This window comes from Mustela erminea, chromosome 19 (assembly GCF_009829155.1).
Source record: "Mustela erminea isolate mMusErm1 chromosome 19, mMusErm1.Pri, whole genome shotgun sequence".
NCBI lineage: Eukaryota > Metazoa > Chordata > Mammalia > Carnivora > Mustelidae > Mustela > Mustela erminea.
Genome location: NC_045632.1, coordinates 8,299,953 through 8,326,010, shown reverse-complemented (window position 1 = coordinate 8,326,010; position 26,058 = coordinate 8,299,953). Strand labels below are relative to the sequence as shown.

The 26,058-nt window shown below is 41.8% G+C and overlaps 2 protein-coding genes and 1 non-coding gene across 3 annotated transcripts in view; 2 read left to right on the top strand and 1 right to left on the bottom strand.

Moving 5' to 3' along the window:
- LOC116579165 (putative protein ZNF720) overlaps positions 1–3,290 on the bottom strand; it is a 794,777-nt gene extending 791,487 nt beyond the window's left edge. Inside the window, exon 1 of the mRNA XM_032324161.1 lies at positions 3,243–3,290. Coding sequence (XP_032180052.1) covers positions 3,243–3,257 — 15 coding nt within the window. The 5' untranslated portion in view covers positions 3,258–3,290. The remainder of the gene's footprint in view (positions 1–3,242) is intronic.
- LOC116579132 (zinc finger protein 11-like) overlaps positions 1–26,058 on the top strand; it is a 1,039,038-nt gene that overhangs the window by 954,303 nt on the left and 58,677 nt on the right.
- On the top strand, positions 22,966–23,107 carry LOC116580406. The gene has a single exon (XR_004281644.1). It is a non-coding gene; the product is annotated as a U4 spliceosomal RNA (small nuclear RNA).

Below are 26,058 nucleotides of genomic sequence, written 5' to 3'. Positions count from 1 at the left end.
AGATGTGAGCAACACCGTTCTCTGTCACTAGATGTTGAGAACTGCCACTAATCTACAATAGGGATGATGTTACCTGGAGGAAGGAGAAGCCAAGGCGGAAAAAAAATATCGTGAAGATTTTTCTCTCCATCTACAAACCCCTACATATTTCCCTTTCTGCTTGGATCTGAATTCCAGTCATTCAGACAGAAATCTCCCAAGAGGCATTCTTCACAGGAAGGAACAAAACCCTCAGTCGGCTTTGGGAAATCTGGAAGGAGACTTCCTCACCCAAGAAGAGGAGATGTCCGTAGTTCTCCAACATCACATCCCTGTACAGTTGCCGCTGAGCGTGGGTCAGGTGTCCCCACTCCTCCTGAGAGAATTCCCTAAATGTCATCAGTTCCTGTAATAAATACCACAGTCATCAAGTGGCCATTGACAGAGTTCACAATGGTCCCTAAGATGGAAGAGGAAGTTAGTGTCACCACAAAGAACTAGACCTTACCTTTCCTTCTCCCTGACATGGGTGTGAAGTAAAAGAAAAGCCTATCAGTCAGAGGGCTGCTAGTTGAGAATATTCACTCCTTTCATTCCCAGAAGTCAACTCTATCAACTACGCAGAAGTCATGGCCCTCTTTGTCCATTGCAAACTGTTGGCATGCAGGAGAGGAGCCAGTGGTCAAGAAAGATCATACTTGAAATGTTTCTGATGTGAAATCTTGGGGGCATGGGAGTGGATGATGAAGAAACAATTACTGAGAGGTCTTCAGTAAAAAAGCTGTGGTCTTCCTGATGATGCACAGGCACAGGCCCCACAGGTCAGAGGCGCTGCACTGGGGTGTGAGCAGGAACTCAGTCTGCACTATCATGGTGAGTGGCTCAGGAGCACAGCCATCACTGAGGAAGCTGAAAGCAAGGTTCCCAGGACCTTGAGGGCCCGTCTGGTGTGATGATGAGATCACTTACTACTGTTGAGTGAAACCTTAGACAGAAGATCCTGCAGATCTGTATCAGTGGAGGACATGCATGTAGGATGATGGCCAACATGCATTTGGGGAGAGGAGATAAAGAAAAGTGATCTTCATGCTAAGGCACACGCAAGGACACACCATCACTGGTATTTTTTTTGTGGTCTGAAAACAGGAATTCAGAATACGAATCTCATGAAAACAGAGGATATATATACAGTTCAATCACCTAGAGTCTCTGTAGGGGCTGCTGTGAGGCAAGTGGGCTTGAGCAAAGGCATGGAGAATGGCCCCCAGTGACCCCCATGCTGATCCCAGACAGACCCATCAGGGGCCTCACCTCAAGGGAGCCACAGGCCTGAACTAACCAGTGAACTACTGACAACCAGGGACAGTGCCCAGAAGTGGGAAACTTCCCTGTGCCCCCTAACCCCTCACCTTCCAGCACTAAAAAGAGGCCCCCACCAAACCCACTGCTCCTTGCACAGAGCCTCTCTCTCCTCTGCCACCTGCCCCCTGCCTCCCGCAGGATATTCCCAGAACTGCGAGGAGCGTGGTTCTGCCTCAGGTGAACTCTTCAATCCCACTTGATTTCCTCCACCCAATCATGGACCCGGGTTTGGGGCCCCCACCTGACCGGCAGAGACACCACATTTAGACAACAGAGTTTCTATGTCCCCTACGAGGCAGTATAAACTTTTTCTTTTTAAGATTTATTTATTTATTTGACAGACAGAAATCACAAGGAGTCAGAGAGGCAAGCAGAGAGAGAGGAGGAAGCAGGCTCCCCGCTGACCAGAAACCCCGATGCAGGGCTCAATCTGAGGACCCTGGGATCATGACCTGTGCTGAAGGCAGAGGCCTTAACCCACTGAGCCACCCAGGCGCCCCGAGGCAGTATAGTCTTAATTACAGATTATTTACACTTTAGTGCAAGGGCCAGGGAGAGGGAGAGGGACAGAATCTCAAGCCGATTCCCAGCTGAGCCTGCAACCAAAGGAAGAGCTCATCCTAGGATCCTGAGATCAAGGCCTGAGGGGAAATCTACAGTCTTGAGGCTTAACTGACTGAGCCCCCAGGTTCCCCTCTAGTGTATTTTAACTAGTGTATTTTACATAAAATACCTACTATAAGGGCATATTTAGCCAGAGAGATTCCATCTCGGTTAAACAGTGATTTTGTTGTTTATGCAGTAAGACTTACACTGACCTTGCCCCCCCTCCCCAGGGGAGCTTATTTAATAGCAAGTCCAGGAAACCAGTAAAATATAGTAGACCAGTCCCTGATAACAGAGCCCAAATACTAGGGGAGGTCAGGTCAGGTGGAGATAACAGAGCCCGAATTCCAGGATGAGTCAGGCCAGGTGGAGACATCCAATCAGTTGGGGTGCATACTGTCTTCCTAGTTACCAAGGAGTGTGGGCCTCACCTTTTGGATGCATTTTTGGGTACCAATTCTGACCAAGGTGGTAGGCTAGTTCAAATGTCACACACCCGTGTGTGACCTAGCATGACAATGCAACTTTCTCTATGTGTTACAATCTCATTGGCCACCTGTGTGTGGCCAGGTTCAACCACATGGCCTTTGCTCTATAAAAGTCTGTGAGGCTGGGAGGGGCCACTCTCTCTGTAAGAGGCAGTCCCTGCCGGTTGTTTTGATTCTCGATGCTTGGCACAAAATAAAGCTTTGCTTGAACTTTGCTTTGTATCAGTCTCGTTCCTTTGATCACGGACCCATCATTGGGGGACCTATCACCTACTTCACCTTCTAAAGGGCAAGTCTCAAGAACCCCACTTCCCACACTATTCTCTCAGAGAACATCTGGAGTTATTCTGGACCCAAATACATCGAGTTCATTTCTTGATTTTCTGAGCCCTGGGCTACACAGTGCTGAGAAAAGCAAGCACTTGGGACCTAAAGGAGAAAGGTTTTCCCTCACTGACAGCCCTGGACCAGACCTTAGTAGCAGCAGAATCACAGACGCAAGGCTTCCCCCTGTGTGTCTGTCATTCAGAAACTACTTTCAATGCTTGCAGGACTTTAACTCCCAGTGACAGCTTCTGCTGTCCTGTTTTAAGGCATGTTGGAGACATGGGAGAGAAGAATCTGGGATACAGAGGAGAAGGGTTCTATAGACCTGGCCTTGAGTATCATTTCTGGAAAGATCTTCAAAATAGGTGAAAACAGAAGGGAGAAACATCAGAACTACAGGAACCAACATTTGCAATTTCTAAAAGTGAGGAATTTCAGGAGGAAAACATGACATGGCCTTTCCTGGGACACCAGGCTTACCTGAGAACTGGCCATTTTTTCTTTCACCTCCTCCTCTAGATTTCTTTCTCACAAGATATCTGCAGCGAAATCACAGCAGCATCAGGAGAAAATGCCCTTCAGGCCACCAACAGAGCCTGTGCACTTGGAAACTGTTCTGGGACTGGGCTGGATCCTGCAGAAGAACCGAGCGGCCCTGGGAGACCATGGGGATCAGAGTTTATTTAACACCAGCAGGCTCAGAGGAGGGTGACTATTCTCCCAGGGTCTGAGCCCGGGGCACAAACAAAGGGGGGAGTTTATACACTTTTACTTCCGCATCTGTGCCACTCTTGTGGCCATGGATGGCGGGAAAGGGGGGAAAATCCAGAATGGGCCTGGGGCCGAGACAGGGATTCCCTGCTGGATGGGTTAGCTTCCTGAGAACAAGGATTTCTCTTATCAAAACTGCTTCCCTGGAGGCAGGACACTGAAGCACAGAAAAGGCTCAAATTCCTACTCCATTGTGTCAGGAGCTACTCAAATAAGCTCCTACTGCCATACTAATCTTTGAATTTTCCTTCTCAGCTTTCAGGGGGCTCCCCTCCCACAGAATGCCCATAAATTAAGCTTCAGCATAGGGACCGTGCACTGCATGGACCTGACCCTCCCAGACTCACGCAGCAGAGACCACCCTACCTCTCCGTGAGCCAAACTCTGCTCTCCACTCCCATAAAACCACCAGAAGCCCTTGTGCTTAACCTCTGGCCCACTGAGAATCTCCTGCCACCCTTAGTAATGCAACAATGTTGTTTCCACCAAATGGATGGGTAGAATTTGAGGGGGAGGCGCAGCAAATAAGATTCTTCTTGAAACTGCACAGGTGATGCTATTGGAAAGCATCTGGGGAGGAGAGCCCGAGAAGAAGGGAAACCAAGGCTGTGGTTTTGACCACATTTAGATCCACGTCTTCTCCACTGATCAGAGTTTCTGGAGACTGAAACCTTCTCCCTCTTTCCGCTACACAGGGGGAGACACCCTTAAAATGAAGTTTTCCCTTATCAATGCAAAGTCTCTCACAAAGGGAAACCTGGGTTTCAGAGCTTTGCTTTTTCCCTTTCTTTAAAATACCAGCCTAATATAATCCTTAGGCTAAAGATGTATTTTAGAGGAACAAAATGATCCCCTTTATTAGGTAAATGTTTATTTTCATATATAACTCCAAAATAGTATTCCAAACTGAATGTACTTTTACCATACCATCAGGAATATAGGAGAATTCGGATTCCTCAACATTCTCCATGAAATATGGTGTTTTAGCCTTTTTCATTATTTTACCCATTCTAGAAAATACCAAATAGTTTCTCACTGGAACATATGAAGTGGTCTTCCTACAGTTGTCCTGGTGACTAAAATGGAAACCACTTAAGAGCATCAAGCTGAACAGAAATTAAAATGGCTGCATTAATGCTTCAGGGAGACTCCATTTCAAACTAAATGACACTTCGCCTCTCCCCACCTTTCTCAGCCGTTCTTTGTTTCAGTAACCTGGTTCCACCCTGACAACACAGTGAACAGGGCAGGGAGCACAGACACAATTCCTGCGGAAACTGGTGAGATTCTCTATTGCCCTAGAAACCCCAGCCCCTTCTCCGGGTTTGCGGCAGGTTTGCTGGACCGACCTGCTGAGGCCTCCTTTGCCGGTGAATCAATGAAGCTGCTGTTCCTCTTGATCCCCAACTCTGTGTTCACATTAGATTTGGGGTCTGAAGCGTGTAGATCGAATCATACAGCAGAAGTGAATTTAGGAGAGAAAAACTTGGTTTTCTTGCTCCATTCTCATTTTGGCCTGCTAATAATTAAAAAGATGTAAGACAGTTTAAGGAGACTAAAAAAAAATCTTAATTATGGGAAACTGAAGGACATGAGGCTCAGAGACAGGTGACGGGGGCTTCTGTGCCACTGTGACAGGACGAGGGGAGAGGATTTAGAATTTCAAACAGGGGACATACATTCGCAGGAAATAGAAAATGCATGCCCAACAATGGTTTGCCAATCCACTGGGACAACTGTTCATGATTTAAAAAGTTAATGTCTGGCGTCAGCTCTCTTCCTTATAGATGAGGCAGAAAAGGCATTAGGGTTCCAATACTGATGGCCAATAAAGAATTCTTGAGAGGCCTTTGGTGTAAAAATGTGGTTTTATTGAAGCTGGAGGACAGGACCTGTGGGCAAAAAGAGTTGCCCTGGGATTATGAGAAGTGACCTATTATATATTTTCATGTTCTGAGGAGGGTAGGGATAGCTTAAGGCTCCCAGGTATTTTGGAAACAAGGTTTCCAACACCTTGAGGGAGCTAGCTATTGTTAGGAAAGGTCATTTATTACTGTTTAGTAAAATCTCTGGCATGAGACCCTTCAGATGTATATGGGAGGGTCATAAGTTTGGAGGATGATTGCCAACATGTATTTTGCAGGGTAGAGAAAAAGGATGATTCGAAAGCAGTTTTTATATGTTAAAGGAGATTTACAGGATCCTGGGGGATGGGCTAAGATTGCCTATTGCCAAAATGTTAAGCTGGGAGGCAGTTGGATCCCTGGAGGAAGGGCAACTCTTCCTGTATCAAGGACTTGTCAGTGGGCTGTAATTGTGAAGAAATGTAATAATCTTTCTTCACCTTTATTTCTCATATCATCCCCCCCACCGAAAAGTTTCTACCCTTAAATCCTGAAGGTTGCTCAGAGTGCAAGTTCTCATCTTTTGTAACTTCTACCTGCTGAATTGATACATAGCGATGTCCCTACCTATGTGTCAACATTGGTCATTTGGGGCTTATACAGACAGGACTTATGAAACAGAAGCAGCTGAATCCAATGGAGACTGCGTATGTGGACATCTTGGGTGGAAAGGGTCATCTGTGAGCTTGAAGTCATGGCAGGTAAGGCATCTCAGGACCAAGTGGGGAGACTTGGGACAAAACGACAACACAAAAAGAACCCTAAATAAGGGTCCTCTGATAGTTGACAAAATCTCCTGGACTCTAGGAGTTTCCCTAAGCATTGAAGGAAGAAGAGCGATTGTCACATGCCAATCTGAGTGTCCATGTCTGTTAAAACCCAGAAATACTTTCGTGGTCATCTAGACTGTGTGCACAGCATTTTGTTTTCAGGATAGCACACGTTCTATCTTGTGCAGCTGTTACAACATCTAACGCCTTTCTAGTCAGAAAAACTGCTTCATGCATTCGTGTTACTTAAGTATTTAGTAGAGAAATACTATTCTGAGAGTCATTTAGGGCTTTGATCATGTACTTAAGAGCTTTCCTGTGTCAAACAACCACCTCCAGTCCCAAAGAGGAAAAAAAGAATTAAGTGGTACTACCAATGAGACACAGAAAACGTCCACCAGTTTTAACTTTGTAAGGTTAGGGACACCTGGGTGGCTCTGTTGTTAAGCATTTGCCTTTGGCTTGAGTCATGATCTCAGGGTCCTGAGATGGAGCCCCACATCAGAGAGAGCCCCCTCTCCCACTCCCCTGCTTGTGCGCTCTCTGTCAAATAAATTAATTAATTAAGGAAACAAAAATAAAAATACACTTAGAAGGTTGGCTGGTTGATCATGGTGTTAATAATGCATCTGTGCATCCAGGCAAAACCCAGAGCACAGTGGACCCTCCAGCCTGAGGGAAGCCATGGACATATTAGAGCCACATAGCCACTGGGTCCCCGTAGCAGACATCCATCTAATTTGGGGCCTCCTTTTGATGAGGGAGCAGAAGGCTGGCTGAGGACAAAGCAAAAGCTGGCACCTTACACCCCCCCCTCCCTTGGTGACACATGTGACATCCCTCAGGCACTCCTGGCTGCCCTAAAATAAAAACAAATGGTTAACTTGCAGAGATCACAATCCTGCAAAGACAGGAGTCTCCCTCGGTTTACAACAAAAAAGCGATCTTATCAACAGTATAACTTTCATAGACAAGCAACTCAGCTCCTAAAGCCCTAACATCACCCTCTCCTCCATAAAACTGAAGGAGGCTGAGGTGGAAGGAAATGTAAATAAAGTTAAATTTCTTCTAAAGCTAAAGCTCATTGACAAGGATGTGTGATAGGAGGAATGTGACATTCCACCAGGAAACGCCCAACTGTCTTCTTGTTAGTGCCTCATTAGACGGGGGTGGGGGGAGCCTTGGCTTGACAATAACCATGCCTTCAGTATCCTAAAAATCTTCTTTACCGTGATAGCCCTTCTGAACACCCACTTTGTCCTCACCTACCCAACTCCTGTGTATATAATCAGCCACTCCTCAGGATATCAGGGCAGCAGCTCTTCCAGCTCAAGGGTCCTGTCCCCATGCTTTAATAAACCACCATTTTCTACCAAAGATGTCTCAAGAATTCTTTCTTGGTCATCAGCTCTGGATCTCACCCCACTGAATCTCACCTGTGTTCTTAAACTTCATCACTTTAACTGCAGTCAAGGTATCAAAGGCTCTTCAGTTTTGGGGGGTCATCTTTTGAAATTGTGTCATAAAAGACAATCCTATGTCACTTTGTAGGGACCAATTTTCTTAGCAAAGTTGTTGTTCTTTGTTGTGTTTTGTTTTCCTTACCTCTGTGGTTTTTCTACACAAATCAGCAGCCTGAATGTAAACCCAGTATTACCTTCAACTGCTTATTTTTGTTTATAAAGATCTTTTCCTTCATTGTCATCAAGACAGTCCTATGCATTTTTGAATATCCTTGTTTCTGGGCTACGTGAATTTCTCGGTCTGAATAGACTGCTCTTATGGACTTTCTTGGAGTTCAGACTGGTACAAGACTTTGTATTTGTTTATTCTGTGCTGCCTGCTTGGCTGCATGGTCTACCAAACTGTTTCCTTTAGATTCCGAGGTCATGTCCTTTGGATGTCCTTTGAAGTGAATTACAGCTACCTCCTTGGGTATGTGTACAGCCTTAAGAAGAGTAGTCATTTCAGCCCATATTTGACTGGGGATTTATGGCTTGATCATAATCCCTTCTTCTTCCAAATTGCTCCATGAGAATGCAGGACTGAGAAAGCATATGTGGAGTCAGTATAAATATTAATTTTTAAGGCTTGGCCAATTGCAAAGCACAAGTGAGTACTACAGCACACCCAGTTTTCTTGCTCCTTTTTCCATGAAACTGTTGCCACCAGTAAACTGCTGTCTCAAATTTCAAGAGGGGAATTTTCTAAATCTCATTGACTAGAATAACAAGATCAGTAATCTTTAGACAGTTATGCTCTGTAGAAGTATGATGGTCAGGGTCAAGCATCAGAGTAACTAAGTTTAAAGCTTGATAGGTTTTAAGTATATTTCAGGCATATCTATAAGCACAGCCCAGTATTTAATAAGTTGGCCTCCCATCATCTATTGGTGGTTTTTGGTCTCTAAGACACTCTGAACCTCATGTGAAGTCATTCCAGTCAGGCACTGTCCCATTGGGAGTTTTGAGGCTCCTTTTACCAGGAGGGATGTTTATGGTTGACTAAAGTCTCTGATTGTAGTGTTACATCAATATGATGTGGGAAACAGAGGCAGAAGAAAAATTACTAAATTTCCTTATCTATTAACAAGCCCTTAAAACAGGCAGAGTGACATTCCTCTAGGGACTCAACTACCCCCACCTTAAGGCTTTGCTAACAATCCTAGCCTGACTGACCCCTCTCCCCAACCAGGATCCTGGAAGTCTACTTTAACAATTCCTTTGGAAACTTTATCTCTAAACCCTCTAAGATAGTGTTGACAATTATTCCCAAGCATATGGCCTACAGATATATATCTAAAGGGTCTCACAAAAAGGTTTTATTACTAGTGACAAATATCCTTTTTCCCAACAATTGCTAGCCCCTCAGGGTCCTGGAAATTTTGCTTCCAAAATTCCTTAGAGACTTATGTCATCCCTAAATACCCCCCACCAACTTACAAGCATATAATGGACCACTCCTCACAACCCCGGGGCAGCAGCTCTTTCTGCCCACGGGTCCTGCCCCTGTGCTTTAATAAACCACCATTTTGCACCAAACATGTCTCATGAATTCTTTCTTGTCCATCGGCTCTGAACTCTATGTCATTGAACCTAATCTATATTCTAAGACTTCATCAGCTCCTAAGACAAATATTACTAAAGAACAAAGCATCAAAAACCCTCTTTGAAGTCTAGCCTTAAGAATATCCTAATTAGGGCACCTGGGTGGCTCAGTCGGTTAAGCAACTGTCTTCAGCTCAGGTGATGATCCTGGAGTCCCAATATCGAGTCCCACATCTGGCTCCCTGCTTAGCAGGGAATCTGCTTCTCCCACTGACCTCTCTCCTCTCAAATAAATATTCTCTCTGTCTCAAATAAATAAATAAAATCTTTAAAAAAAAAGAATATCCTAATTACATGGAATACATTAACAAGTGGTAGACAACTTGTCTCAAGAGGTAAGGGTATTCCCAAATGCATCATCCAATTGAATCATCGAGAAAGTAGGTAATCCATTATCTCCACAAGTCCTAGTTAATCCCATGGAGTAGTGTACACTCCAGTTTTTAAGGAGTGATTTTGTCCTTCTGAGCCTCACAGAGTTGGTCCAAGTCCTAGCTCAGATATGCAATTCTTGGGGAATCTAACCCATTTTTCAGCTTTTCAAATCATCGTATGCTCATGGGGTTATTATCCCCACAGAACAATAAGCAAAGAGGCTGTCTGTACACAAACTTGTGTGGCAATCTATCTGACGTTTACCTCAGGTTGTTTAGCTTAGGCAAACAACATTTGAAGATAATCAGAACTAGGATTTAACATCTGCAAAGATGTGTCACTGAAACATAATTTCTCTTGAATATCACCCTTATTCCCAGAGATAGGCAAATCAAGATGAATTCGTTTTCAAAACCAGTCCAATTTTCACAAACGTGGTCTACATAAGCTCAGTATGTATGACTGATCATACAGATCTTTTAGAATTTGTTTTGCTGGAACTTCTTAGAAAGAATCTCTAGGGTGAACTCTTAGTATCCTCTCCAGACCAGAAGCTAAGTCAAGTACTTTCCATCAGACGTGCCTGCAGGCCCTGTAGATGTGGGCAGATCCCTTTTCACAAGGTCCCCAATATATCCTGAGGTTCCTGCAACTGCCAGGAAGTGATATTCTTTCCTCATTGGGTAAGGCTGCTGGGAAATCTGAAAGCAAGGGGCTTTAGGGTTCCAGGTTTCATAAAGTCAATCTTAGTTCTTTAAAACCATTTATAGTCCTTAGTCTATGTGGCTCTCTCTCAAATAGGACACTTCAGTCAAAGCCTTGGTAAAATAACTAGTGTTTCCAATGGTGTCCCCTTAGGAGAACAGATGCTATCGAACTTATGTAAATGACTGTGATTGCCATGGAAGAAAGAATACTTACTGAGACCTTTTGAATTTCAGAGGGTTCTGGTGGAAAGAAAAGTTAAATGCTTCAGTTTGTTCACAGATCAATCCTTTATCACATTCCATTTTTTTTAAGTCAGATATCTTAAGAGAAAGTTTTCTTAATCTGGAAGAGCAAACATTAGAGAACCAGCCATGTGTCAAGAGGCACAAAACTATAATCACCTTTTTAGTTCATGTAGTCCCATGTTACTAATTCTTGTTTAATTTGAATGCACTTTTTTAGTTAGTTCTGGAAATTCTTACCCATTTCAGTTTTAATCTCATAGATAGTGAATACCTGTGTTTTCCCTAAAAGTCCTTTATATCAACCTTTTTGCAGATGACACTTATTTTGCAAGAGAATAACAGCAATTAGAAATGACAAAAACTCAGAAATGAACACTGTTAATGATCTGATAAGAGAGTTCATTATGATTCAAATCACAAGGAAATTTTGTTATTTCTGTATCAGTGTATCAATAATCAGAGTATCAAGTGATGGTGACCTTATACCAGAGGTAATATACCTAGCAAACAAGCCTAGCTAGTCAGCAAGGCTTTGTTGATGAATTATGTCTTGGGGAAATTTGTTAAAACCTCAGAATTGTAAGGACCTATTTTAAATTTTTATATTTTATTCAGAGGCTTCCTTTGAGGTTAAACAATAATCTTGTTGTTTAACCATTAAACTGACCCTGCTCCCCGTCCCCCAGGGGATTTACTTAAAAACAAGTCCCAGAAACCAACCCCAGGTAACAAAGCCCAGATACAAAGGTGGGTCAGGCCAGGTGGAGACATCCGATCAGTGGGGGGATACATACTGTCTCCCTAGCTACCAAGGAGTATGGGCCCCACCCTGTGGGAGCCTTTTGGGCGCCAATTCTAACCAAGGTGATAGGCTGGTTCAAATGTTACTAGAGGGTAAGCCGTAATTCAGTTGGTCACCTAGCGTCACTGTGCAGCTTTCTCTGTGTGTTACAATCTCATTGGCCACCTGTACGCGACCAGGCCTGACCGCATGGCCTTTGCCCTTAAAAGCTAGTCTGTGAAACAGAGAAGGGCGCCCTCTCTTGTAAGAGGTTTGGCTTTGACCAGTGGGTTTGTTTCTCGATGCTTGGTGTGAAATAAAGCTTTGCTTGACCTTTGCTTTATATCAGTCTCGCTCCTTTAATCATGGACCCATTTTGGGGGGGGGCATAACAAGAATGTTTTCAGGGACACCTGGGTGGCTCAGTTGGTTAAGCCACTGCCTTCAGCTCAGGTCATGATCCCGGCATCCTGGGAGCGATTCCCACAGCGGGAGACAGCTTCGCACTCTGCCTCTGCCTGCCATTCTGTCTGCCTGTGCTCACTCTGACAAATAAATAAATAAAATCTTTAAAAAAAAAAAAAAAAAGATTGTTTTCAACCACAGGCCCAAAGAGGATTAGGCATCCTTACAGATAAAGGCAAAATAGAGAAACTGGTTTTTCCAGGAAGGGAAAGAGAAAAACAACTGTTCACATTTTCTCATCAAGAGCAGACCAAAAATTCAAGAAAACTTTGTCTTTTACAAAAATAAAGGAGACTCTCAGTCTTACACCAATGTACTTTATTTTTTATTTTTTTTAAAGATTTTATTTATTCATTTGACAGAGAGAGATCACAAGTAGGCAGAGAGGCAGGCAGAGAGAGAGAGAGGAGGAAACAGGCTCCCTGCTGAGCAGAGAGCCCGATGTGGGACTCGATCCCAGGACCCTGAGATCATGACCTGAGCCGAAGGCAGCGGCTCAACCCACTGAGCCACCCAGGCGCCCCCACCGATGTACTTTAAAACCCATTCATTTCAGTCTTAGTCTATCCTGACTACACCTAAAATTCCTTTCCAAAGATTTTCCTTCAAAATGTTCTACAATTTTCCTTTGCATTCAGATGTTTCCCAGGCCACTTTTCTCCAAAGAAGCAATCTCATTTAGGACAAAACTACTTTCTTTTACCTTCAACAAAAATGTATTCCCATTCTTTGATCTTCGTTGTACACACAGAGTTGCTTTTCTTTTTTTTTTTTTTTTTAAGATTTTATTTATTTGACAGACAGAGATCACAAGTAGGCAGAAAGGTAGGCAGAGAGAGGAAGGGAAGCAGGCTCCCCGCTGAGGAGAGAACCTGATGTGGGGCTTGATCCCAGGACCCTGAGATCATGACCTGAGCCAAAGGCAGAGGCTTAACCCACTGAGCCACCCAGGCTCCCCCAGAGTTGCTTTTCTTATTTCTATGAGTGTTAATTACATTTAACAGCATTTTGCACTCTTCAAAATCTTAGTCTCCAGAGAAGACTAAGTAGTAATCAACTGTGAACTGTTACATCAGAACTCTTTGGATGACAAATTTATGAATCAGTTAAGCACAAAGCATTTTTACCCACACATTCAAATATCCTTAGTTCCTTTTCAATAAGAAGTCAAAAGCACAGTCCTACATTCAGTAATCAATGCTTTAGTATTTTATTTCATTTGAAATAAAACTAGATGTCCAATGAATTCAATCCCACTTATCATCCAAGCAAAACATTTCAGGTTACCGAAGACTTTGAAAGCTTTCTTAACAATGGCCCATAAAAACTTTGAGACAGACAGCGTTAACCATCATTTCAAGTCATCTTTTTGCTATCAAATCCCAAAAGAGGTAGCATGAGTTTATTTGACCTTTAGAAAACCTCAATAGGATAAAAGTTTTACATTTTATGCCAATAACCTTAAAGACATGTCTATCTTAATTAAACCAACAAAGTACCACCACATTGCCAATTTTTACCTGGAACACTGGTGGGGAAATCTTAACTGGGCTGTGCCAAATCCACGGGGTGGTCTTCTTTGCTCCTCACAATGAATAGTAGTAGGAGGAGAAGCCAATGGTTCTGGAGGCATGGAGGCCAGTAGAGAATCCAGTAATTCAGGCCCCACCCATGCTGGTGTAGAAATGGGAGGAGGGCCTGGAAGTGCTCCCAGAAAGCAGACAGAGGGTGTCATCCACTTGGCCAGAGGATTAAGCACCATGCTTTTTCCATCAACAAGGGGAATTAGGCAGTCCATGACAGGCCAGAGATGACAGGGAATTTCCCCTGAAACAAAGGGCGTTTCAGCAGCTGCTTGGGAATGCCCCTTATATGTCCCATCCTCCCCTTTTACGAAGATGGCGCCGAAAGCTAAGAAGGAAGCCCCTGCCCCCCCCCAAAACCGAAGCCAAAGCAAAGGCTTTAAAAGCCAAGAAAGTGGTTCTGAAAGGTGTCCACAGTCACAAAAAAAAGAAGATCCGCACATCACCTATGTTCCGACGACCCAAGACTCTGCGTCTCCGAAGGCAGCCCAAATACCCTCAAAAGAGCACCCCGAGGAGAAACAAGCTTGATCACTATGCCATCATCAAGTTTCCCCGACTACTGTGTCAGCCATGAAGGAAATAGAAGACAACAACACTCTTGTGTTCATTGTGGATGTCAAGGCGAACAAGCAACAGATCAAACAGGCTGTGAAGAAGCTTTATGACATTGATGTAGCCAAGGTCAACACCTTAATCAGGCCTGATGGAAAGAAGAAGACATACGTTCGGCTGGCCCCTGACTATGATGCTTTAGATGTTGCCAACAAAATTGGGATCATCTAAACTGAGTCCAGCTGGCTAAATCTAAATACAGTTTTTTGTGATTAAAAAAAAAAAAATGTCCCATCCTGAGGGAGACCAACCACAGCTGGCTCCAGTCAGAGGCATTAAAATGGGCAATGAGTGAGGGAGAAGCCCCCACATCTATTAGGAGCAAGAACAGTGAGAGAGAGAGAGTCAGAAGCCCCTTCATCCACAATAGCCTCTTTCCTCCCATAACCTGGGTTTGTTTGGAGGAGGCCTATTTAGATAATTACTATCCAGTAGGTCAGGAGGGAGTTTACTGGTCTGCTTATGTCCAAACACATTCTGCAAGAGGCCTTTAGGTTCATGTCCTGATTTGGAGCCTTGAAGGCCTGGGATGGACCAGGGTACTTATGTCTATTTTCCCAGTTTCCTGCAGAAAATATCTAACTGATAGATCCTACTGAAGCCATGCATGCATGCAGTAATTAATTGCATTAATTACATTTGCAGGCAATATAATTAAATGAGGCATTTACATGAGAACAAAAGGAGAATGGTGATTCATGATTAAAGCAAATGTTAAGCCAGTTTCTGTCTTCTAAGGGTAGCAGTTGACCAGACATCTGGTCAGATGTCCGACTTGAAATATCTTGAGATAGAGGACAGGTAGCAACCACCGGACAGATCTTCCTGGTTTATAGTTCAAATGCATCTGCTCTTGTTTTCAGTGGCTCATGGAGCCACAGCCCTAAGACTGTTTATACGGGAGCTATTAGGACAATTTTATTACATCAGATCATTTACGTTAAGTTTGAAGACCTTTGGGGGAAAAAGGCAGTTTTTGTTCTTAAATGATTCCAAGTGTGAAACATGAGAGAAGAATCAAAATGTTAATATAGGGATTGGAAGCCAGGCACTAGACGACCCTAGAAGAAATCTGGATTCAGTACATTTTATTATGAATACTATTAAAATTTTTAATCTATATACATGTGTTATTAAAACATATTTTTCTCTGTAATCACCTCATTGTTACCAAACACACCCAAATTAACACTAACTTTATTGTAAAGTAAGTCTAGCTCAAGAAGGAAAACTTGGCCTGGTTATTTACATAAGCACACCAAGAATAGAGTTTTGAATTATAGCCTCTTTTTTTTTTTTTATTTTATTTATTTATTTGACAGAGAGAGACCACAAGTAGGCAGAGAGGCAGGCAGAGAGAGAGAGAGAGAGAGGGAAGCAGGCTCCCTGCCCAGCAGAGAGCCCAATGCAGAACTTGATCCCAGAACCCTGAGATTATGACCTGAGCCGAAGGCAGCAGCTTAACCCACTGAGCCACCCAGGCACCCTGTCTTACAGCCTCTTTAAAACCAGCTTTGCTGACCATTTCATAATGAATCTCTAGACTGAATTTTCAATAGTGCCCCCAGGCCAAAAGTCAAACCAAATACTTCCCAACAGACATTGCCCAGGAGTCCTATAGATTTGGGTGAGTTCCTCTTATCTTAAGATCCCCAAATATCTCTAGGTTCCTGCACCTGTTACAGAGTGATCCTCTTAATAACCTGGTAAGGCTGCTGGACACTCTCTAAGCAAGGTGTCAGGATGATATTTCCAAAGGGGCTTCATTGGTTGCATAAAGTGAATTTTAGTCCCTTTTAGCTGTCTCATTATGTGTGAGTCTATGCATCTCATTCACAGCTACAACACTCCAGTCAAAGCTTTGGTAATATAACCAGTGTTTGTTAAATACTTTTGTTTAAAAAAATTTTTTTTAACATTTTATTTATTTATTGGACAGATAATCACAAGTAAGCAGAAAGTGAGGAAGGGAAGCAGACTCCCTGCCAGGCAGAGAGTCCAAAGTGTGGTTCAATCCCAGGACCCTGGGACCAGGACCCAAGCCGAAGGCAGAGGCTTTAACCCACTGAGCCACCCAGGTGCCCCGATACTTTTTATTTTATGTATTTCTTTGAGAGAGAAAGTATGAGCATGAGCAAGGGAAAGGACAGAGGGAAAGTGAGAATCAACTTCCCCAGAGCAGGGACCTGATTCTGGGCTCCATCCAGGATGCTGGGATCATGACCAGAGGTCAAGGTAGGTGCCTGGTAATGTGCTGAGCCACCCAGGTGCCCCATAGCCAATGTTTGTTTATGTTTCTTGTCATAAGCAGACATAGTCTTATTGAAATTATGCAAATACATATTTTGGCATAAAAGTACAATAGTCATTGAGAGTTTCTGAACTTGGGGGGAATCTGGAAGGGAGGAAAGAGAAATGTTTCAATTTGTTTCCAAAATTATTTTTTTCTGCAATGGCTAGGAGTCAATCAATCTAAGACAAAAAGTTTGTCAGCCAAAACAAAACATTTCTAAGGCTCTTGTTTACATTTCAGTTAGTTAACATATAAGGTAATATTCATTCCAGGAGTACAATAGTGACTATACAATTCCATATAAAACCTGGTGCTTATCACAATTGTACTCCTTAAACCCTGTAACTAGTTTAACTCATCTGCTTACTTACCTGGACGCTGGCTTCCATCAGCTTGCTCTCTATAGGTAAGAGTCTGTTTCTTTCTTTGTGTCTCCCTTTCTTTCTTTTTTTTTTTCTTTCTCATTGCACACTTTTTCATTTGTTGAATTCTACCTATGAGTGAAATCATATGGCATTTCTCTTTCTCTGACTGATATCACTTAGCATAATATTCCCTAGCACCATCCACATTGTTGCAAGTGGCAAGATTTCATTCCTTTTTATGCTAATATTCCATTGTACCTACATATCAAATCTTATTTATTCATTCAGTAGTCAGTGACTAATTGGGTTGGACTGTTCAAAACAGAAATACTCATTGCCTCTCGCCTCTGAACTGCTCCTGTAGCTAATCAGCACCACGGACAGAGCCAGAACCTGAGCCCATACTCCTCATGGTACTGACTAGAGAAGAGGCCCCACACAGCAATGCAGCTGCTTCCCTGAAAGGTCCCCCCACTGCAATGGATCTAACCTTGACAGTGGTTATATTCTTATGGACTGTGGACTGGATCCTGGCCAAAGGACCAAGTGGCACTCAGAGACCATGGAGGACCAGAGGTTGATTTCACACCCGCAGGCTCAGAACAGAGTACTCTCTCAAGGTCTGAACCCCGAGCAAAAACAAAGGGGGTATTTATACATTTTTACTTCCTTATCTGTGTCACTCTTGCAGCTGTGGCTGGTAGGGCTAGAGGAAAGCCTGGGATGGCCCTGGGACCGGGACTGGGATTCCCCTGTTGGACTGGTCGGCCACTTCAGAACATATGATAGGTTTTCCTTATCAATATACATGGGAAACAAGGGTTTGGGTGCAACCACAGCACACACCTTGCTAATCCTGCCTATTCCACTATCCAGGAGGCTTCTTGCTCCCCACATTTGTGACATTTTAAAGCTATACCTAAATGTGTTGGGGGCCATGAGGCTTGGTCGAGGGCATTGCCTCACTAGGTTAAGGTTTGAACTGATGCAGGCCTAATTCTGCTGAGGGTCAGATAGTGCCACAGATAAGCATGGTTTGATAGTCTCTTTCCTTTCCCTCTGATCCCCGTATCTCTCTCAAAGAGCCCCTTGCTAATCTTCCACAAACATTACTCAGGCTTGTAGGCCAGAGCAACTTTAAGGAGGTAAATTTTTCTGTACCCAAGACACTGGAGAACTTTAAATGTGTACCACACTTTAAATGTGTAGACACTTTCCTACTTAGGTTGATGTTTGTCCAAGGCTTTCACAAGCCAAGCCACTGAAATACATCCTGCTTCCAGCAAAGGTAATGCCTTCAGGTTCCTACTTCTCTCCTATATACTTAGTTTTTTCAGATAGCTTCCCATTTTCCATTTACCTGTATCCTGTTTTCCTGCAGTTCCTTTCTACCTAGTTCATCCCTAAAGCTTCTCATTTTCCATTAACCTATATCCTGTTTCCTGCAGTTCCTTACTATCTAATTCATCTCTAGAGCTTCTCATTTTCCTTTAACGTATATCCTGTTTTCCTTCAGATTCCAGAGCAAAAAGCACATATTTCTGCTCCCTCCCATGGCTTTCAGAGGGACATGACTATTCAAGAGGCAAGACCCTGTCCCCCATCCCTGCCACCAGTCTGTACCCACTATAGCTTACACTAGAATAACTTGTGCTGAACAAAGAAAAATTATCTGATGAGTGCTTGAGCCCTTTGATGTCCTTTGCACAAATGTAATCCCCTACCCCAATTAAACTGCCTATATAAGAAGCTCTAAGATAAAATAAAATGGATATGCCTGACTACTGACCAGAACTCGCTGTGTGGCTCTCCCATTCCTTTTGCCAACACTGCCCCTCCTTTGGGACACCTGGACCTGCCAAGGCTGGACCCCGGCATAAATGATTGCATCATCCAAAATCCATCCCATCCAGTGCCACTGATCTAGACCTGGGCCATTACAGTTATCACTGCAATCCAAGAGCATCTGGTCCTCACTTACAGACAGGAATTCAGTTAAATCATGAAGATAAAGTCTTCCCTACTCCTTTAAAACTAACATATTTGGATGCCTGGGTGGCTCAGTGGGTTAAAGCCTCTGCCTTCGGCTCAGGTCATGATCCTGGGGTCCTGGGATTGAGCCTCGCATTGGGCTCTCTGCTCAGTAGGGAGCCTGCTTCCTCCTCTCTCTGTCTCTCTGTCTCTCTCTCTGCCTGCCTCTCTGCCTACTTGTGATCTCTGTCTGTCAAATAAATAAATAAAATCTTTAAAACTAACATATTTGCCAATTCACATTCCCCATTACATGTATTCACCAGATGACAACAACCACCAAGCCTGCACTTTGGAATGACTAAAGTGAGCCATATCCAGTTCCTTCCCCACAACAAAGTTTTTCACATTTTTCTTTTAAATTTTTTTTTTAAGATTTTATTTATTTGACAGACAGAGATCACAAGTAGGCAGAGAGGCAGGCAGAGAGAGAGTGAGAGAAGGAAGCAGGCTCCCTGCTGAGCAGAGAGCCCAATGTGGGACTCGATCCCAGGACCCTGAGATCATGACCTGAGCCAAAGGCAGCGGCTTAACCCACTGAGCCACCCAGGCGCCCTCACATTTTTCTTTTAATAGGTCTTCCCTTTCTCCCTAAGGATGTTGCCTTCATCGAATTTTACTGAGATTCACATCCCACATCCAGGCCTAAATAGCTGAATAAATGCCCTTTGTCTGTCCATCTCTCTAACATCAATTGTTTAGTGAGAACACCCTTACCACAATTCAGGCAAAAAAAGAATGGTTGTGATGTCTATGGAAGTGGAAACAAAAATGAGGAAAAATACAACTGGAGATTTCAAAATAACTAGGAAATAAAACAAGAAGAAATTATTCTTCTAATGCTGAGTCTGTTGTTCACCCCAGACCACTGTTCTGCACATGCTAATTCATCATGTTATATTTTATATCTCTTACCTGAGCTACAATATCACTCCATTTAGAATAGGTCTCTTCTACTTCTGGCTTATCTATTAAACACACATCAAGGTCATATGCACATATGTACTTCATAGACACATCAAAACAACAGCTCAGTGTAACATAACTTTACTAGGGGCCAGAATCCAATGCTTTAGAGTCTGAGCAGTAAGTCCAGATTAGGCCATTGAAACTAAAACAGGTTTAGGTAAGCTCTGTGGAAATCTTTTCTAAGGGACATGGGAGTCGGAAGCCTTGGGAAAAAGGAGACGGCTGCTCACAAGGGTGGCTTGTTGTCATATCAGAAGTTACATTGCCTTGTGACTCTGCAGGGTGTTGTCTAGGGAACACATTAGTGAGATGGGTAGGTGTCAATTCATGGCTCCTGGAAAACTACTGGTTACACACAGGAGATGCCAAATAGCAGTATCAGGGAGTATGTGAACTACAAGGTCAACTATACCTCCATATAATCTGTAACACATCAACAATAATAACATAGTATTCATAAAGAGGAGAAAATGATACAATACATAAACCGGAGGGGAGATTCACACATGGTTTTAACTTAAGCAACTGAGAGAATGGATTCCTAGGAATATTATTCCACTCCATTACCAAGTAGGGGATAGATACCATGAGCTCTCTACAACCTTCAATAGAGTGAAATAGTTTCACATTGGTGGTGTGATAACACATTCATTACACACCCATATTAAGATGTCAAAAACCATTATGTTTTATTAATTAAAATATATTAAGTACACAGACTATGTTATGTATTTCAAATCTACTCTATTATCCCTGTTCAAAATATAAGATGCAAGCATTTAAAAGCCCTCAAATGCTGTATCATGATGTGGGAGTAGTGATTACCATATATTTCAGGCCTGAGAATCATTAACAAATGTGTGTGTCCAATGATATGGCATTGCAGGGAAGAGTGAGCTAGGATCTTTTTGCTATCTGTGAGGATTTCTGCATTTCAACCACATCAACTCCTACTCTCTAAAGATCACTATTACGAAGATACATTAGTACTGAACTGGACAACCACCTCTTTTTCTGTAAAGAACAATTAGTAAAACCTTGTATTTCTAGTTTGAGGAAATTCTTTAGTTTTAATAAATGGATAACAATCATGATCTGAACACCTATCTCATGGTAACTTACATCAATATTATAACCATAAACAGCATCTCCATTTAGATTTTCTTCATTTGTTGCATATTATCCTGTCCTTCATCTTCCATGGAAAATTAGGGATGCATGAGTCCCATCTAATGCAGAAGGGCATCAAATATCTTTGATATACCTACAATCAGCCTCATGGTTTCACACACACACAGTAGGAATAAATAAATTTTCTGAAGTGATTTGAGAATTAGGTACATTATTATTAGTCAAAGATCCCAAATAGGGTCATTGAAATTAATTGAAATTAATTATATCTATGTAAAAGTCCACCCATTAAATCTCTTGTGTATAACAACATATCTATTTCCTTTAACTTTGTCTTTTTCTTTGGAATAACTGTTTTGATACAGAGTACTGTCTGAATAGAGTGACTGATGTATGGCTTTCTACTAGCTATCTGTCAAATGTTATTGACATCTGATGATCAATTAAATAGTTTTCCAAACACTGGTATCTTTCAATCTACTTACTTTAATGTCCTCTCTGGTATTCGCTTAAGTGTATATTGAAAAGCAGGCATTTCCACATTCATTATGTTTCTAGGGTTTGCTTTTTTTAAAAAAAAGATTTTATTTATTTGACAGACCACAAGTAGGCAGATAGGCAGGCAGAGAGAGAGGGGAAAGCAGGCTCCCTGTCGAGCAAATAACATGATGCGGGACTCGATCCCAGGACTCTGGGATCATGACCTGAGCGGAAGGCAGAGACTTTAACCCACTGAGCCACCCAGGCGCCCCTAGGATTTGCATTTCTTGACACTGAGTACAGACTGAATTCCAGTTAAAGGTTTGACCACTTTTTTCACATTTTCTAGTTTTCTTCCTATGACAACGATGACATTAAGTTGTGTGCTCCAGGGAGAGAGAGGTAAGACACATTCTTTATATTTGCATAGTTACTCTCCAATATGAAATCTCTGATGTGGTGTATGGTAGAGCAGTCCTTAAGCATTTTTTCAACATTCTTTACATTTGTAAGGTTTCTATCCAGTATGAATTCTATTATGGTTACTAAGGTGTGAGTGCTGTTGAAAAGTCTTTCCAATTTCTTTACATTTATATGTAATTCTGTGATAAATTCTGTGATGAGTAAGAGTTGAGAACAATCTAAAGGCCTTGCCACATTATTTACAATTCTAAGGTTTCTCTCCAGTATGAATTCTGTGATGTTGAGTAAGGTTTGATTGCCTCTTAAAGGCCTTGCCACATTCTGGTTTCTCTCCACTGTGAATTCTGTGACGTTGAGTCAGGTGTGAATGCTGTTTAAAGGCCCTGCCACATTCTGGACATTGGTATGGTTTCTCACCAGTATGAATTCTGTGATGTTGAGTAAGTTATGATTGCCTCTTAAAGGCCTTGCCACATTCTGGACATTGGTATGGTTTCTTGCCAGTATGAATTCTGTGATATAAGGGCTGAGTGCTGGTTAAAGGCCTTGCCACATTCTTTACACTTGTAAGGTTTCTCTCCAGTATGAAATTTGTGATGTTGAATAAGTGCTGAGTGAAATTTAAAATCTTTGCCACATTCTTTACATTTGTAGAGTTTATCTCCAGTATGGATTTGCCTTTGTCCAGTTAGTGATAAACAGTCCTTAAAGGTTTTACTAAATTCCTCACATTTGTATGGTTTCTCTACTGTATGATTTCTGTGATGCTAAAATAGGGTTGAACTGAATTTAAAGGTTTTGCTACATTCTTTACATTGGAAAGGTTTCTCTCTGTATGTATGTTTGAATATTTGATTGGAGCTTTTGCTGAAAGAAACACACTGCTTTGTAGAAACAGTTGACTTAAAAAGTAAGGTTTTCAATTATATTTTATATCCTTCGCTATTCTGGTCATTTTGATTCTTATCAAGTGCAGTTGTCTCCAAATGTCTATGTCCTTCATGGTATCTTTGATGCCCTTCACTCTCCCCATCACTATCCCAGTATGTCATTAAGTATACATTTTCAACAGCACTATTTTTATATCTACTCACTGACACTTTTTGGAAAGAAACTTTTATGCTTGGCTTCTGCAGGCAGCTTTGAGTGTCATGTAAAGATACGGCTGAAAGATATCAAATAAGAGAAGCTTTGCACACTGGCAGTATCATAGCCAATGAGGTTTATCTGAGGCACAATTATTGCTAACTGAAAACTTTTCTGAAAGATATCAAATAAGAGGAAAGTAAAGTCATTTTTCTTATCACATTCAGATGAATATATGAATGTCTTCTAATATACAAGCTTCAAGTCAATCAAAGAATATCAGGAAGATGGCTGAGAAGGAATCATGAGGACTTCATTCCTCCGTGGATACAGAACTTTGCACACAACATACAGACCACATATCCTAATAGATAATTCTGTGGTATTGTCATCTTGTAGCACACATCATTTTCCTATATCTCAAATAATCAGAAAAAGTGTCATATGAGAATAAAATTGTGGAAGGATGGATTCTTAAACATAAAACTGAAATTAACCCAATAGAATACAGTAAAAATAGGAACATATCCACAATAGGAAGAGTTGGTTGTCAGAAAAGATCAACAAAATTGACAGCCCATGAACTAAATCAAGAGCAAATAAATGAGAAAAGACCATGTAAAAGGAGAAATGAAGAAGTAAAAGCAGACATCGTAGAACTGATACCATAGAAATAAAAGTAATTATCAAAGGAGACAATGTATAATCATGTGCCAAGAAAGTGATAACAAAAGTCAACAATAAATTTCAAAAAAGGTATAACAATCATGAAGAAATATTTTAAAATTAAAACTTATCAACAACTACTAAGCACACTGAAAGAGTAGTGAAGAAACTCCCAACAAGGAAAAGTCCTGTGTAGATGAATTCACTGGAGAATTCAAACAGACACTTCATAACAAAGGACTTCAAATCTCCTCAAACATTTCCAAGGAGTGAAGATCAGAGAAATCAGCAGAACATGCTCTCTAGGGCACCAGCGTTACCACGTCATCTGAGCCAGGAGAAGACACTATAGCTAAAGAAGTCTACAAACTACTACCTGTGAGGAATATTTATGCAAAGTCCACAATAAAATAGAACAAACTAAATCAAAAGCCGATTTTACCATTTGGCAAAATCTCGCTGGAATTAAGGGTGTTGAAGTATGGAAAACTATAAATTGAAGACTCCACAATAACAGAATGAAGATCAAAAAAGGCATGATCCTATTAATTGAGAGAGAACACAAGTATGAGCATATTGGACAAGTCATGATTAAAAATACTCAATAAAACTGCCTGGGTTAGGGTGCCTGGGTGGCTCAGTGTGTTGAAGCCTCTGCCTTTGGCTCGCGTCATGATCGCAGGGTCCTGGGATCGAGCCCCATATCAGGTTCTCTGCTCAGCAGGGAGCCTGCTTCCCCCTCTCTTTCTGCCTGCCTCTCTGCCTACTTGTGATCTCTGTCTGTCATAAAAATAAATAAATCTTTAAAAAAAAAAGAAAGAAAAGAAAAAAGTTGGAATAAACAACTTTCCTACTAAAAGAAGGGAAAAACTGGGGCGCCTGGGTGGCTCAGTGGGTTTAGCCTCTGCTTTCAGCTCAGGTCATGATCTCAGGGTTCTGGGATCAAGCCCCACATTGGGCTGTGCTCAACAGGGAGCCTGCTTCCCCCTCTCTCTCTACCTGTCTCTCTCTGTCTACTTGGGATCTCTGTCAAATAAATAAACAAAGCATTTAAAAATATAAAATAAAATAATAAAATAATATAAGGGGGAAAATACTGAAAATAAGTTTTCCTTTCAGAAAAAACTACTGAAATTTAGTAGAGAATGAAAATAACAAAAATGTGAAATAAATAGAATAGATCAGAATAAACAATAACAGTACATTGAATGTAATGCTCTTTTTATTTTTTATTGTTTTTTTTTCTGTTGATTTTTTTTAATTATTATTTTTTTATTAACATATAATGTATTCTTTGGTTCAGGTGTATAATGCCCTTTTTAACCAAAACAATAAACAAAACTGGCAATGCTTTAATTAGGTCAACAATTACATACTAATCAGGTAACTTAGAAAAAAAAATACCCAGATAATTCATAAAAATGCACAAGTTACTAAGACTGAATTATCAACCTTATAAGAAAAAAACTGGGAATCTTCTTAGATCAGAATAACAGTTTAATTTGGAAACAAAACTGTCTCAGCACAGAAAAGCTCAAGATCTAGGAATGATACTATATATTTCTTTGACAGAGACAGATCACAAGTAGGCAGAGAGGCAGACAGAGAGAGAGGAGGAAGCAGGCTCCCTGCTGAGCAGAGAGCCCGATACGGGACTCGATCCCAGGACCCAGAGATCATGACCTGAGCCGAAGGCAGAGGCTTTAACCCACTGAGCCACTCAGGCGCCCAATGATACTATATTTGATGGAGTCACTATGTTCCCTAAATGAAATCTTGAGAGAGATGATACATCTCTCTTTGATTCAGATTCATTATATTTCATTCATTCATTCATTCATTGTCCTCTAGGTCAGAAAGTTGTTCCTCTATTTCTTCCTGCCTCCTGTTCATTGCATCAAGCCTGTTTCCAAACTGATTAATTGCATTGTTAATCTCTTTGATTTTTTTAAAAGATTCATTTATTTGAGAGAGAAAGAGAGAGCATGAGTAGGAGCTACACGAGGGGAGAGGAAGGGAGAATACCAAGCAGACACCACAGTGAATGAGGAACTTGACTTGGGACTAGATCCCAGGATCCTGAAATCACTACCTGAACCAAACCAAAGAGTCAGATACTTAATGGAGTGAGAAATTCACATGCACCTTTTTTTTTTTTTTCTGCTCTCTATGTTAAGGTTCTCATTACTCTTTTCTCATCTCTGGGAATATCCCCCAAGATTGTTGCCTTAAATTCTCCATCGAGCAAGTTACTCATTTATGTTTCCCTTAGGTTTCTAGCTATGACCATATCTCATTTCACGTAAGATAAATTTTTTCATCTTGGCATTTTGTCTAAGTCTCTGCCTTCTTCTGTATTTGGAAAAGCCACTGATGTGCCCTCTACTATCCTTCAGGCCAGTGGTCTGCAGAGGCTCTCCTTGCTTGCTGTGGGAAATCTTTGGACCCTAACCTCAGTGTGATTAGGTGAGCTCTGGTCTACCTGTGATAGGAGACCTGACATCAACTCCATCAGAGCTAAGGCCCTA